The sequence below is a fragment of the Myotis brandtii genome, unplaced genomic scaffold, assembly GCF_000412655.1.
Source record: "Myotis brandtii unplaced genomic scaffold, ASM41265v1 scaffold39, whole genome shotgun sequence".
NCBI lineage: Eukaryota > Metazoa > Chordata > Mammalia > Chiroptera > Vespertilionidae > Myotis > Myotis brandtii.
Window position 1 is genome coordinate 8,107,353 of NW_005364953.1, and position 15,150 is coordinate 8,122,502.

Genomic DNA, 15,150 nt, shown 5'->3' on the forward strand with positions numbered 1-15,150 from the left:
GGGTGGGAACGGTGGAGAGGAGCTACGGGGGGAAAAAAGAGGAACATATGTAATAATCTGTAATAATCTTTTATAAAGATAAAAAAAAGTTAAAGAAAATTCAAGCACCAGAAAAATGATATCACATGGAAATATGGATCTATACAAAGAAAGGAAGAGCATATATAATACATAATTACATTTATATGAAACTCTAGAAAATGCACACTAATTAGATATAAAAAGGATCAGTGGTTGCCTAGGGAGGAAAATCAAAAATCGTAGGAGGACAGGATTACAAAAGAGGAATAAAGAAAGCTTTTGAGAAAAAAATTTAAAAAGCTTTTGGATGAGGTGGACATATTCATTATTTTGATTCTAGTGATGGTTTCATAGCTATATGTATGTGTCAATGATATCAAATTATATTTTTGAAATATACTAAGTTCAGTGTATGTCAACTATTATAAAGCTGTTATAAAGAATAATACCTATTAACACTAAAAATGCCACACATTCTTTTTAGAAAGAGGAAGAATACATACATTTCATAAACAAACTTTGTTAGGGCCCTTTACAGTTTACAACCGACTTTCACACCCATTCATTTTATTTGATCATGTGAGCTGAGCCATCAGAAAAATGGAGCTACTAATGATTATATACATATTACCTATTCGGCCAGGATCATGGAGAAGATCAAATGAGAGGACAATAGGAAAGCTTTGTGTAAACAAACAAAAAATACTGATGCTATGATGGTGTCCTGTGCAGTGCCAACTCCCAAATCTGTTCACACTCCAATAGAACAAAATTATTATTTCTATGTTTCTAGCCCCTTTTTCTAAGAGATTTTTGTTTTGTTTTTTTAACCCCACCCCTTTTTTTCTTTTTACAACGTTGGAGAACATCCATCCAATTCCTAGCACTTGTGAACTTTTATTTAAATGGAAAAATTTAGTTGTTTTCACATCACTGATTGCAATTCCCTTTTCCTTGGCAGTTTTGAGAATATTACCAGAGAGTTGATTTCAATGACGTATAGATGGATGCCTTCTGAGCAGCATGTTGTCTTTTATGTACAACTGGTCAGGGATTTTCAAAACCTTTAAGTTCTAATCAAAATAGTCTATTGTGGGATGCTCTTCTATCATTGCTAAGTGCTGTCGAATCTTCAGCAGTTAGATTTGATAGCACCTAGAAAATTTAATCAGAGTATTCCACATCTGTCTCCTCTTTTTTCCCATGTTACCAGTCCTACTTTTTCAAACCCTGATTACATTTTCCCTGGCCTATTGCAACAGGAGTCTACTGACCTCCTCGCCTCTTTTCTCTTCTCTCCTCTAATTCATTTTTATACAGAGCTGCCAGATTAATCTTTCAGAAACAATCGTATTCCTTGTTCAAAAATTTTCAACAATCGCTATTACCCGATGAATAAAGACTCAACTAAGTCATTCAAAGTGTGCTAACAACTGATGTTTTTCCTCCTCCTTTCATGTCTACTCAATACACAAACCACTACTCATTGTTTCCTTGAATGTTCACCAAAACTTACCACCTTTGTACCTTTGTTCATGCTGTATCTATGCCCCATTGCTTACATCCAAATGTTTCTCTTTGACAAAGACTTGGTCTAAATGTAACCTTTCTTTCTTGCCCTGGTCGGTTTGGCTCAGTGGATGGAGCATCGGCCTGCAGACTGAAGAGTCCTATGTTCAATTCCGGTCAAGGGCATATACCTCAGTTGCAGACTCCATCCCTGGCCCTGGTTGGGGCTTGTGTGGGAGGCAACCAATCAATGTGTCTCTCTCACATAGATGTTTCTCTCTCTCCGTCTCTCCCCTCCCTTCCATTCTCTCTAAAAACCAATGAAAAAAATATACTCTAAAAAAATGCTACCTTTCTTGATTCTTTCTCGTACTCCCTCTCGTTCTCCCTCTCTTCTCTCTTCTTCTCTCTCTCTCTTCTTCTCTCTTCTTCTCTCTTCTTCTCTCTTCTTCTCTCCTCTTCTCTCCTCTTCTTCTCTCTCTCTCTCTCTCTCTCTCTCTTGCCTTGGTCTTTGCTGTATACTCAGCAACCTACTATTCTGCCCAGCAGTCAGCAAGTATTCAATAACTAACTGACTTCCATAGGTAATTTTGAGCATCTATTTTTGTTCCAGGCTATGTGCTAGATGCTGGGGATTCAAAGTTAAATAAGACACAGTCCTTTCCCCCCAAGGAGTTCACACTCTAGTTTGGGATACAGATGTAGAAGGAGACAGTTCTAGCATGGTGATATAGATGTCATGTTTGGAGAAAGCAGTGGGTGCTGTGGAATCATTGAGGAAGGGTACCCAAACCAGCTTGGGGCAGAGTGGGGAGAGAAGTTAGAGAAAGCTTTCCAGAAGAGGTTATGCTTGAGCTGGAGTTTTAGGGTGTGAAGATGTGTGTATGGTGGGTGTGTGGGGTGTGTGGAAAAGGTAATTCTAGTCAGAGGAAAAGATATAAAACACCACGGCACATTCTAGTGTTGTTGGGACGTGTGTGAGGGGATTGGGAGATAACACTGAGAGGTAAAACAGATAATCAAGGCCTTTAGATGCTACAAGTAAGTAGTTTAGAGTTATCCCATAGAAAACTGAGAAGTACTAAAAAAAAACTTTAAAGAAAGAAATTGGATGGTAACATGCATTTTATTTCTCCGATTACTATTAGGCCCAAACTTTAGTTGCCACAGATGCAAATACATTGATCACCAATCTCTGCATTGTGCCTGGTAGGCAGAATCCTCATGACTAAATACTTACCAGAAAGATAAAGGGCTTTGTCCACCATGTACTCCTCAGCAAAGCGAATGTGACAAAAATTCTTTTTGCTCTTCCGAATAGCAATGATCTCTCCACACTGTTCAAACACTTCCACGATGATCTGCTCTGTCCCATTTTCAGGCAGGCCACCCACAAATACTGTTTTGCATCCTGGTGGTCGTTCTCGGGTTGCAGGAGGTGGAAGATCTAAATGTAAGTGAAAAAGCATTTGAAATTAAAATGTGTCCTTGAGATAGACCTCTTTGAAACCTAACATATCCCAGAGATAGCCTTACTGTCCCCACCAGACTTTTGCTGAAAAGTGCCAGAAGCAAGTAGCTCCAAGATACTCATCTCTGCTCCACAGAAAATTGATTGCATGAACCTGAAAATCATTTTATTCAATGGTTTGGTGCCCATAATGGCTACAAGATATAGACTCAGACCTGTTTGTCTGTCCCATGCAGAGCTTTTCAGTTACGTTCTTTACTTTTGTTGTGACAACCAGTTATTCTTGACTTTCAGTAATTTTTATTAAGAAGACAGTTCTTTGGATGAAATAACACTTAGTTTAAACTCTTTGTTTCAGGAATTCTCAGAACCAGGGTCCCTGAGAGAAGAGTTTGTATAATTCAGTTTGTAGTTACCATATTCTCTCTGTTCATCCTTACTGAAAGAACTGTTTTAGGATTAATTTGAAAATGATGGGGTGAACATTTACAAAAATAGTTATAGATCTCAGAATGATTTGATTGACAATGTCAGTCAGAGTAAAAATGATCCTTTTAAGTTTTTTTGTTTTGTTTTGTTTTGATTTGATACCAGTGAGCTCTTCCTCAAATTCCTTGATGGAGAGATCTGAGGTCAAGAGCCAACCATACAGCATTTAGAGGAAACTATGAAAGAAGAAAAAGTAAACCCACTTGGGAAATCATTAAAGTGACAGAAACTTGGCTATAGACAGACATTATAAACCTGCTTAATGAGATGATGTTCTCTCTGCTTTAAAAAAAAATGGGCTTCCTACTCACTCATTTTATATATGAAGCCTGTTGTATCTTTCATCTCCTTATTGCTATTTATATGTTTCAAAGCATTTTCCAAGCAAAATCCCACAGTTGACAGTCCCCAATACAAAGCATGATGGCCAAGGGTTTTTCTAGTGTTGTTTTTGGATCTGCAAGGATTTATTTTGTGTAATCCGTTCTTTCCACTTAGCTCTTAACAATAATTCTTCCAGCTCAAGATTTGGAGAACTCAACAACCAGTGATTACAGCTCACATATAAAAATAAATGAGTCTCACTTGTGGATTAAGTCCAGGCCCCCACCCGGCTTTTATCCAAGTTAGCAAGCAGGTGATTTTGGAGCTTCCTTGGGTATCGGCATCTCTAGCTTTGTCATTTTGCTACCGCTGTCTGTCTTATCAGTGTGGCTCAGAATAATCACGCTCTCATGATGTTCTCTTTCCCTCTGTTGAGTCAATAAAAGGGGAGAGAGATCCAGGGAACTTACAAAGTTTCTGTTAATTTTTAAAACGTCAGTAATTTTAAGAACTCACTGTATTGGTTTTTTTAAAATATATTTTATTGATTTTTTACAGAGAGAGGAAGGGAGAGGGATAGAGAGTTAGAAACATCGATGAGAGAGAAACATCGATCAGCTGCCTCCTGCACACTCCCTACTGGGGATGTGCCCGCAACCAAGGTATATGCCCTTGACCGGAATCGAACCTGGGACCCTTGAGTCCGCAGGCTGACACTCTATCCACTGAGCCAAACCGGTTAGGGCTGTATTGGTTTTTTGATCCATATGAGAAATTTAAAGGGAAAAAGAAGATAACCTAGTGAGCAGGAATCTGAAATGTCTTAGTCATGGACACTGGAGAGGTTATAGCTTTAATCAAAAGGGGAAGATGAAGTCCAGAATCTCTTGAGACTTATGCTTCTTAGTTTTTAAGAACTGGAAAGGATTCTAGGTATCACACTTCCAGTGATTCTCAATTCTGGCAGCACATTAGAATCAAGTTGGGAGTCAAACAAAGAAACATACAAAAATGCTTAGGCCCCACTCTAATGAATCTGATGCAATTAGCCTGTAATGCAGCCTGTGTATTATTTTTTAAAGCTCCTCAGGCAAGTCTAATAAATAGCTAGGATTAAAAACCACTGACTTGGTCGAAAATCTTATTACAGGACAAAAATCTTAGCTGAGTGAGGTGGAGTGACTCATTCAGGGTCAACAAGTTAGATAGAAAGATAAAGAGCATGAACTTGGAGCAGGAAACCTGGATTTAAACCTTAATTTAATTACCCACTGTTTGTATGACCATGGGAGAAGCTCTGAGACCTCATTTTTCATCTCTAAAATAAGGATACCTTATAAGGTTTATTGTAGGATAATTGATAATCTACTTCTATATTACATGTGGTACAATGCCTAGCACTTGATAGGTTCCCAAAAAATAGTAGTTACTACAGTGTTATTATTATTTATTATTACAGAACCCAGGTTTCCTAATTACCAATCTGGGGCTTCCGAAAGCCCTACCACAAGTCTGGAGTAGAGTGGTAGCTAAGACCTAGACTTCTAAACTCACAGCTCCTTGCTTTATCCAGATCTTTAGAATTCATGCAAGGGACTCAGCCCTTGCAGCCCCCTCCCCCCCACCGCCCCACTGGTCATTCTGTCGTTCTGGAAGGTCATTCCACAGTCGGGTCTAATTAGCATATTAACTCTTTATTATATAGAATGAGTTTGCTTAGTTAGGTCTACCTTTAGATTTGTTGAGAGGCTCTAAGGAATGTCTGTTTGCTGCCGCAGTTACATGTAACACTGCAAATACACTCTTTTCCTTGACTACATTGGTGGGATTTAAAAATTCTGTGATGGCCTGGCCCGCATTGACTCAGTGAATGAGCGTTAACCTAAGAACCAGGAGGTCACAGTTCAATTTCCAGTCAGAGCACATGCTCAGGTTGTAGGCTTGATCCCCAGTGTGGGGTGTGCAGGAGGCAGTCGATCAATGATTCTCCCTTATCATTGATGTTTCTAACTCTCTCCCTCTCTGAAATCAATAAAAAATACTTTAAAAAATAAAAATTCTGATGAAGTCATCACCTATTTAGATGCTATGATTATTCTGTGGTGACTGTCTGCTAAGTAAATGGGCATAAAGGCTACTAAGAGTAGTGTCAAGAATGCTGGGGATTTATTTATTTTCATTGTGTAAATGTAGAAAGCCTCTTTGATAGCATTTGCTGAGATTTAGGTGTATGCCACCAAGCAAGACAACAGGCTGTACTACCTTCCTTAATGGATAGTGCTTGTTCTTTAATTAACAGCTCAAAGCACTTTGTTGTCTGGCCCTGATTTTCTAATCCCACTGAAATACAGTGATCTGGGCATAGCAATGATAACTCCATAGGAGAGCAAATTCCAAGTGCTAAGCTATTAATCAGGTAATGTGATAAGCTCTTGTAAGACCCCAATCACCACTCTGGTTGGAAAAGAAAACTTCCATGTAAAAAGATTCCAGATAGCTGGGAGTATAAAGAACTATAATTTCTGGTAATGGAAAAGGAGGAGCTTCTAACAATTCTAATTACAACTAAGCACCCACTTTGTTGAGCTGTGAGGCAATTAGCACTAAAATCAGAGTCACTGCTGATATTTGAGGCAAGAAGCAGCATAGAGGACCTATAAACTACTTGCATCTTGCTTTTCAAAGGAGCATCACAGATCACTCAACTGGTTTGCCAGAATTTACATACTATAAACCTTTAAGTAGATTTTATTAGGTAGCCCCAAATTGAAGGCCCCCTAGACAATCAGCAGGGGTCAGATATATTTTAATGTAATCCCAACTGATTGGAAATAATCAGAAGGCTGGTAAATCTTTATTAATGCTCAATTTACCCACTTCCTCAAATTTTTTTAAATAAAACTCATTCCTAGAAACCAAAATGAATGAGGTAGGCCTGTTTTAAGATGGTAAAATGAAAATAATTGCTCTTTCCTGGCTTCTGGGTGCTTTCCCACATGCTGGGACACAGATACAAAGTGATATTCCACTATGTATTCCACATGTACTATTATTTCACAGCAGACTCAAAGTGTAACCTTATCCATACAGAACATCTATCAGCTGGGGTAAAAACTCTTGGCGAAATTGAGTTTTCTGGAGAGATGGTGCTGCCCTCTTATTCCACCAAATGAAAACTGCTAATTGAGAATGCAGTAAATCTCTGATAGCCACCCTTGCGGGGGGTGGGGGGAAGTAACTGTGTTTCAGAAAGCTTTCTTTTGCTATATCTCTGACTTCTGGAAATCAGGGGATTTTGCTTCTAGGACAATGGGGTACTCAGTCACCATTTATCTTTAGAAGATTGGTTCACAGTCAGCTCCAGTTTGACCCATCACATTTTTAGACCAGAACTGATTTTGCCTAGTCCAGATCAGAGGGCTTAAGTTACTTACCCAAGATCTCATGGTTATTTAGTGGTGGATATCTGAGATATGAAAGCAGGACTGTGTCACTTCAGGGTGTATACTGTACTGCCTGCTCCAATGAAGGTACAAAGCTCTATGTGCTACCTACCAACTTCCTCTTGCTTTTCCTAGTACATTTTTCGGGGTTTTTGCTTAGGTGAATAATTATTGTGGTGGCTACATTTTTAATGTTAAGAATCATATTTTTAGATCTAGATGAAACCTTGGAAGTATCTAGGTTAATCAAACACAGTACCCTCACTTCACAGACATGGAAACTTAGACCCAGGGAGGTTATACGACAAGCCCAAGATTTGGTGACAGAGCTGGGAGTAGAACACAATTCTCTTGAATTTTAACCTGGTAGATTGTCCACTAATATATAATACCATTTTTTGCACATTTGATGTATATTCACCTAGAAAAGTCTAGTGGTCAGTTGGATATATGTGTCTGAAGCTCAGAAGGGAAATATGGACTAAAAATATAGATTTGGAAATTGTCAGCATGTGGGGTAATTACTCCAGGCTCTCTTGGTTTTCTTTCTAGACCTCTGACCTATCCTTTTGTACCCATCCATACATCCAACCATCCTTTACTCTAGAAATATTTATTGAACACCTACTATATGTCAGATACTTTTCTAACTGCTAGGAATACATTAGTGGAAAAACAGACAAATATACCTACCTCTGTGGAATTTACATTCTATAAATTACATAGTTTGTTAAACGATAAGTGTTACGTAAAAAATAGAGAGGGTAAGTAGGATTGGGAGTGTGGTAGGGAGGGTTGCATTTTTAAGTAGGTTGTCAGAGTCACTGACAAAGAGACATTTGAACAAATACTTGAAGAAAGTGAGTTAGTAATGCAGCTATTTAGGGGAAGAGTATTTCAGGTAGAGGGAAGAGCCGGTTCAAAGACCCCGTAATAGAAGATTGCCTGGTGTGTTTATGGAATAGCATGGGGGTCAATATAAATGTAACTGTGAGTGATGGGCAGGAGAGTAGTAGGAGACAAAGTCAAAGAGATACTATGAGAGAGGGAGGAAAGATCATAAAGGGTCTTCTAATGCATTAAATTGACTTTAGCTTTTATTATGAGTAAAATAGGGAGCTATTAAAAGATTTTGAGTTGAGGAGGGGCATGATCTGACTCAGGCTTTTAAAAGGACTACTCTGCTTAATCTCTTGATAATAGACTGTGAGGGGCAAGAGTGAAAGAGAAAAAACAATAAGGAGGTTATTGCAATAGTTCAGAAAAATGTATAGTTGTATATATAAACGGGGTCATAGTAGTGGTTATTTTGAGGATAGTAGAATTCTAGATTTACCCATATAAATTTGAAGGTAGATCTGATAGAGTTTTCTAACAGATTAAATATGGTGTGTGAGGAAAATAAAGTAGGTAAGGATGACCTTTAAGTTTTAACCTGAGCCACTGACAGGATGGAGCTGCCACTATCTGAGATGGAGAACGATACTAGTGGAAATGGTTTGAGGAGGAAGATTAGGAGTTTCATTTTGAACATATTAAGTTGAGATGTCTACTTGACATCTAAGTGGAGATAATAGGTAGGCAGTTGAATATAAATTTGGGGTTCAGAGACAAGGTCTGAGCTAAACATATAATTTAGGGTCACTGGCATATAGATGGTTTTGCAGCCATGAGATTGGATGAGATGATCAAAGGTATGAGTGTAGCTAGAGAACAGGTTCAAGGACTGAGCCATGAGGCTCTCTCCAATGATAAAAAGGCAGGGAGAACAGAAGGGTATAGGCAAAGGAGACTGCGAAGAACAAATCAGTGTGGTGGGAGGAGAACCAATAGTTTTCCTGGAAGCCAAGTGAAGAAAGTGTATCAATGAGTAAGGAGTAATCAACTGCATCATATATGGCTATTAGGTCAGTTAGGAAGAGAATTGAGAATTAACCCCTGGCTTTAGTATTGTTAGGTCACCAGTGCCTTTAAACAAGGGATATTTTGACAGAGGGGTGGAGAAAAAGCATAAATGAAGAAGACTTAAGAGAGAAGAGATAAATTGAAAAGATAAAAGTCTTTTGAGGACTTTGCTGCTAAGGGATGTACATAAGCAAACTATTCTTGCTCCTTTAAATTTTGAAATGTTGGGATTCCTCAGGGTGCTCTGTTTGGTTGTCTTCCTTCTTGATCTATATAATCTCTCTGGTTGTCTCATTCAGTCTTACACTTTCAAATGACCTAATTTTTCAAGAAAGATGAAGGGGTCACTAGCACTAAATAGAGCAGAGATAAAGGAATTTAAGGACTAAAAAGTATCTATTGGATTTAGCACCCAATATTTAAATGGAAATGCATTGGAGTGATGAATGATTAATGTTTTATTTTCAGTACCTTCCACATGGAAGTGTTTCAGGAGAGGGTAGACTTGGATTTGGACTGGAGAGGAGTGTGAGATCAGGAAGCAGTTGAACTTAGCTAAAGAATGGGTAAGTGGCAAGTAGAAATGATGGATTGAAGACAGTCACATGAAGCAGAACAGTGAAAGGCTTTTGGAGTCAAGTTGGACTCTGAATTTGTAGTTACTGGGAACCCCAGGACTTTTAGAATTCTGTATATGTGACAAGCACCTGGATAAAGTATTAGGTGGGAGAGAGGGGAAGGAATTGATGCTAAAGATACTTTCTAATGAAGCAACAAGACAGAAGCAGATTAAATGGGTTCATAAACAGCCACTATATCACATGACCTTATTGCTGAGAGGGCTGTTAACAAAAATGGCACTTTTGCTATTATCTTAGGCTTCTGCATTAGTATTTTCCGCAATTAAACTGAGTGCCCTTTTAAACAAAATTCAAGCTCTAAAAAGGAAACAGAACACCAGTTTGCATTAAGCAGTGTCAGAAATGTTATTTTTTGAATCCAATTCCAAAGCCATGTTTTTTCCCAGAAGCCACCACTTTACTCGTACTAAATGCCCTGTCAGTATCCTTAAAAAAACCTGAAGAACTAAAGGATTGAGTCCTGAAGGTAAAATGCGTCCCTCTTGCTCTGTGGTCCTTCCAACTCAGAAGTGAGAAGGCAAATCTGTAGATGGGAAAGTATAAATGTGTTTGAGAGCTATCTGTTTCCTTTGATAGAGACTATCAAAAGTTAGAGCCCCTTTAAGCCATATATTTCTACATTCATTTAAAGGCTCAACAAGGAAGTTTATGTGTTATACACGAGGTATCTGTGCTATTTTTGAAATTCAGGAACTGAACATACTGCAAAGTAATCCCTTGTACCCAATATAAACATTACAGAGTATGAGCCATCCTGTTAGATTAGACTTGATTAAGACTATGGAAGCCTCCTGCAGGCTGGTAATGTGATAAATGAATGATTAAGCCAGTAGGGCTCTACTTTTATATAAGCAGGAGGTTTTAACACTGTAATGCCTAAAGTCATGGCTTTTGAAGTAAAAAAAGGTAGTATCAGGGATGCACAGCTTTCTCTATTCTAAAAGCAACAAGTAGAAGAAAGGGAAAAAAGTCCATTGACCATTTGTTGGGACAGTGGCACTAAGAGTAAGAGACAAGGGTACAACAATGCCACTCATTCACCGAGGCACTAAACACAAATCCAGAAATGGCCAAATGAGCTGGCAGGTAAGGTGTACTAGGGCCATCTTATTCTCCATTTCCTAATTCTCCTGTGACATGCTAATTATTCTCCTAATTCAGTCCTCTGAGATGTTGGACTCCTAAATTTCTTATTGGTCTGGAAGGAATACCCTGCTGACAAGTTCAAAGATTGGAAGAAGGTATAAGGACATTTTTCACTAGCAAGAAGGGTCAAGATGATTTGTTCAACCAACTCTGATGGATTCTAAAATCCTCTCAGTTCTGAGCAGACCATACTAAGTAGAATCTGGGTCCCTGCCAAGGCCTGATTCCATGATTAACTGGTTCCTATGTAAGGTGGGAAATAAAATAGTTGCCTGAAGTCACATGTGAAAGGTTCATTGTGTTAGGCAAGTTCATTTGATCTATGGCCTACCCCTAGACTCTTGAGTGCGTCCCTTAACAAACAGTTTTTTAGAAAAGATTTTTATTGATTTTTGGAGAGAGAGGAAGGAAGAGAGAGAGGGAGAAACATCAATGCGAGAGCCTGCAACCTGGGCATGTGACATGACCAGGAATCTAACTGGAAGTCTTTTAGTGAACGGGACAATGCTCAACCAACTGAGCCACAACAGCCAGGGCCCTTGGCAAACAATTTTAACCTCTTAGCACTATAATGGTGGCTCTCTTAAGTAGGCCACCCAGTATCACTAGAACTGTGGGAAAAGCTTTAAGAAGGCTTGGGTTATGTGAAGATGTAGCTTTTGATCATTTAAAGTAAATAAAACCCCAAATAGATCTGGAAAAATGATTGAGTCAATTATTACTGCAGCTACATTTAAACTGAAAAATGGCCACCATATCTTTGAAGATGTTTTTAAGAGTCTAAAGAGAAACCTATTAATTACTGGCAAGACAGCCATCTAGATCATTTCCACATGAACTGCATTGACTGAATAGCTGCAAGTAGTTTGACTCAGTCTCAATATTCCTCTTTGCCCTCACAGTAAGTTGAATTTGACCTCACTGCCTACTGCAGTCCATCAATTGAATAGCTGTAGTTTGAGTGATGTGTGAATAGCTCATAGCAGTGGAGGATCTTTAGCACCAAATTTACATTCTCATGTGCCTCAGGTAGGCTTAGAACACACTATATTTCTGCCATCATCAGAATGTAAGTCAGTTATGAAAAAAAAAGACTGCAAATGACAGTGCTGAGCAATTTGTGTCAGGTGCCTCTTTCTGTATCAACACACTAGAATCCCTTACTAGATGACATTAAAAATACGCTTTATCATTTGTACTGCCACCAGCACACAGAAATCTACTGCTATGAGCATAAAATTCAGCCTTTCCTAGTAAGAGAAAATTTTCCTGTCTTCAATTTTCTAGGTGAAGCTTCTGTACATACATCTATGAATCCCTTGGATATTCTTTTGAAAAAGAAAAAGGTGTTCCTAGACAAGAAAACACAATGATTTGTGTGGAGAAAAAGCAGAATATTACTTGGATTTGGAGGGAAAAGTGTGCAGCTTTTACAGTGTATGATCTCTTTTACTACTGGCATATCTGGTGGAATTGGAGGAGGTACTATTCCCAAGCCAGGCATCATTGGAGTTATTGGTGGAATTCCGGTCATCATTCCAAGAGCAGGATCAAAGTCTAAAAAAGGAGAAGAAAGAAAGAACAATAAATGACACCAGGAAAAGTCAAGTGGACGCAGAATGTTAACATAAGCTTCATACCAAAGATCTCTCTAACACAGAGGCAGAATATTTAAGAAAACATGATATTAGCACCAGGTCTTAAATACTGTATTACAGTATACTTGTGCATTTTCCTTTTGGGATGGGGCTTTTTGGTTATATTTAGTGCCTATTTGTCTCTAGATCTCATTTTGACATCCAAGGCATATTATTATATGACTGTGTCTTGTCTATTCGTCTTGCCTTCCACTGGTTTCCAACACACACCCTCTGCTCCATTCACACAAGACTTCTTACTGTCCCTTGTAACACTCCCGGGCTTTCAGCAGTACAGCAAGGTGTTAAGAGCACACAGTTTTGGGGATCAGGCAGACCTGGGTCCCAGTTCTACCATATGTTTAGCAGAATGAATAGTTTGAACCTCCATTTCCTCTTTTGCAAAACAGGGTTAATTCTATCTACCTTATAGGGAGTTGTGAGGACTAAATAAAATGATGAATGTAATGTGCTTAACATAATGCATAGCACAAAATGCTCAATAAAGAACTATTTTATATGCTTTTCTTCATGTTGATATCCCTGTGTGGAATCATTTGAGCCTCCTTAAATTCTACCCATGCCCACAGGCCTGGCTTAAGACCCAACCTCCTTAAATAACCATTTCCAGATAATCCTGGTTCATTTTTAACTCTATGTCTAAAATCTATTTGTTCTACACATGTTGCCACTGAATTTCATTTTATACCATCCTTTGTTTCATTCAAAGATGCTCCTGGGATGTATGGGGTCCCCAATCAAATATTTTTTGTGGGGCCTGTCTATATACACAATTTGATTCACTCCAAAACAGCATCAACACTATTCTGTTGGCACAATCTCATGTGATACTATTAAAGAAATACCATACCAGGCAGCTGGAGTGATTTACTTGCCAGGCTACTCTCCTGGAACCAAGACTCTGGGAGGACCCCATAGTCATGAATTCTGAGGCTCCTTGGGGGCATCTAGATGACTACAAATGTTGGATAGAGGGTTGGAGAGTACCTCCAAGAGGAGATATGGGAACTGGTGTCTATGTAGGTTCATTTTGAGATTGGGGCTCCTTGCTTAGATGACACTGCAAGTCCTGGTCAGTTCTAGGCACTGGAGGGGAACTTAGAAAATTTCAAGAAAGGTGCTTCTTGCTATAAAAAAACAAAAAACAAAAAACAAAAAAACCACACAGGACCTGATCTAGACTTGGGGCACTTAACCTGATGGCACTACTTGCCTGGTCAATGCTCAGTATTGGAAGGGGACTTAGGAAATATCAAGACAGGCATTCTAAAGAACGAAGTCCCCTAAGGTGTGGGCCCAGGGCAGGGGCCCCACTTGCCTGGGTTTAAAGGTGGTATTTCACTGTTTACATTTTGTCTTATATCCAAATGCAAGTTATTCACGAGAAGGGCATGCATTTTACCTCTTTATTGTCCCATCTCTCAACCGTGCCCTCTGCTACAGAATGCACAGTGGACTGCAAACTATTGCATAGCGTAGGGGCAGTTGCATTAGCAGTAGTAGGTCCCATGCCTAAAAACTTGACTCTGCTCAACACACAGGTCCGAGGAGCAATGCCTGTAAGCATGACCCTAAGGTGGCTCTGAATCCCTGGGTGCCTCGCTAAGATTTTGAAGGAAGTAGATCTAAGCAGTGGGAAGAATCTGTGGTTCTTACAAAAGCAGAACTTCAGGTACAATGGTCCCAATGTGAGGGAGTCTTGTGATTAGACAGATAGGAGGTAGGGGGTGACACATGGGCATCCCCCATTGCAAGCCAGCCCAAGAGAGTTTAGGCATTCCTCATCCACTCACATGTCTGCCATGCTGAGAGGTCAAGACCCTAGACATGTATGGTATGCAAAAATTTTCTTCTAAGAGTCAATATTATTTTTCTGAAAACAAATTTACTTTTAGCCCTCATATGTCACCTCACCCCACATACATGTGTGTACACACACACTCCTTCCCTTCTTCCCTGTGGCTCTCATATCCCTACTTTCCTCCACATACTAGTTATGTGACCTTGAGGCAGGTTTCCTAATATCTGTGTGCCTCCATTTCCTTTTTTTTTTTTTGTAAAAGTGGGGATAAATAATGAGGTTTATCTCAAAGAATAAAAGGACAGAACAGATAAGAAAACTTCTGGCATGATAGGTGTTAGTCCTGATAGGTAACTTTCCTTCTTGTCATTCAAAGAATGCATATATACACTAATAAATTCACTTATCCAGGCATTCATTCCCACAGTCCTCAAACATTTGTGATAGGCCATATTTCAGGCTCTAGGCCAATGGAGAAGGGGGTTCAGGTCTTCCTTTTCATTTTGGAGAACTTAAGGCCCCTGATACTCTATTCCTGTGCTATGGAATATGAACGCTGAAAATTTCATTCATTATGTATAAGATTTTGGAAAACCTGTTAACATTACTTCACCCATTTACAAACTGTTAATTTTCAGTAGGAAAAGATTAGATTACATTGTGTGCCAACTAAACAATCCCATCTATTTTTCCCTCCTACTGAAATGTTTGTCTTCCTTTTATTGTCCTGCCTGCCTCCTCA

The 15,150-nt window shown here is 39.0% G+C and overlaps 1 protein-coding gene across 8 annotated transcripts in view; it reads right to left on the reverse strand.

The window, feature by feature from the left end:
* Positions 1-15,150, reverse strand: part of ENOX2 (ecto-NOX disulfide-thiol exchanger 2) — a 298,526-nt gene that overhangs the window by 50,284 nt on the left and 233,092 nt on the right. For all 8 annotated transcript variants that reach the window (XM_014544974.1, XM_014544972.1, XM_014544973.1 and 5 more), the window contains 2 exons: positions 12,351-12,506; positions 2,771-2,977 (listed from right to left, as the gene is read on the reverse strand). In XM_014544974.1, coding sequence (XP_014400460.1) covers positions 2,771-2,977; positions 12,351-12,506 — 363 coding nt within the window. The remainder of the gene's footprint in view (positions 1-2,770; positions 2,978-12,350; positions 12,507-15,150) is intronic.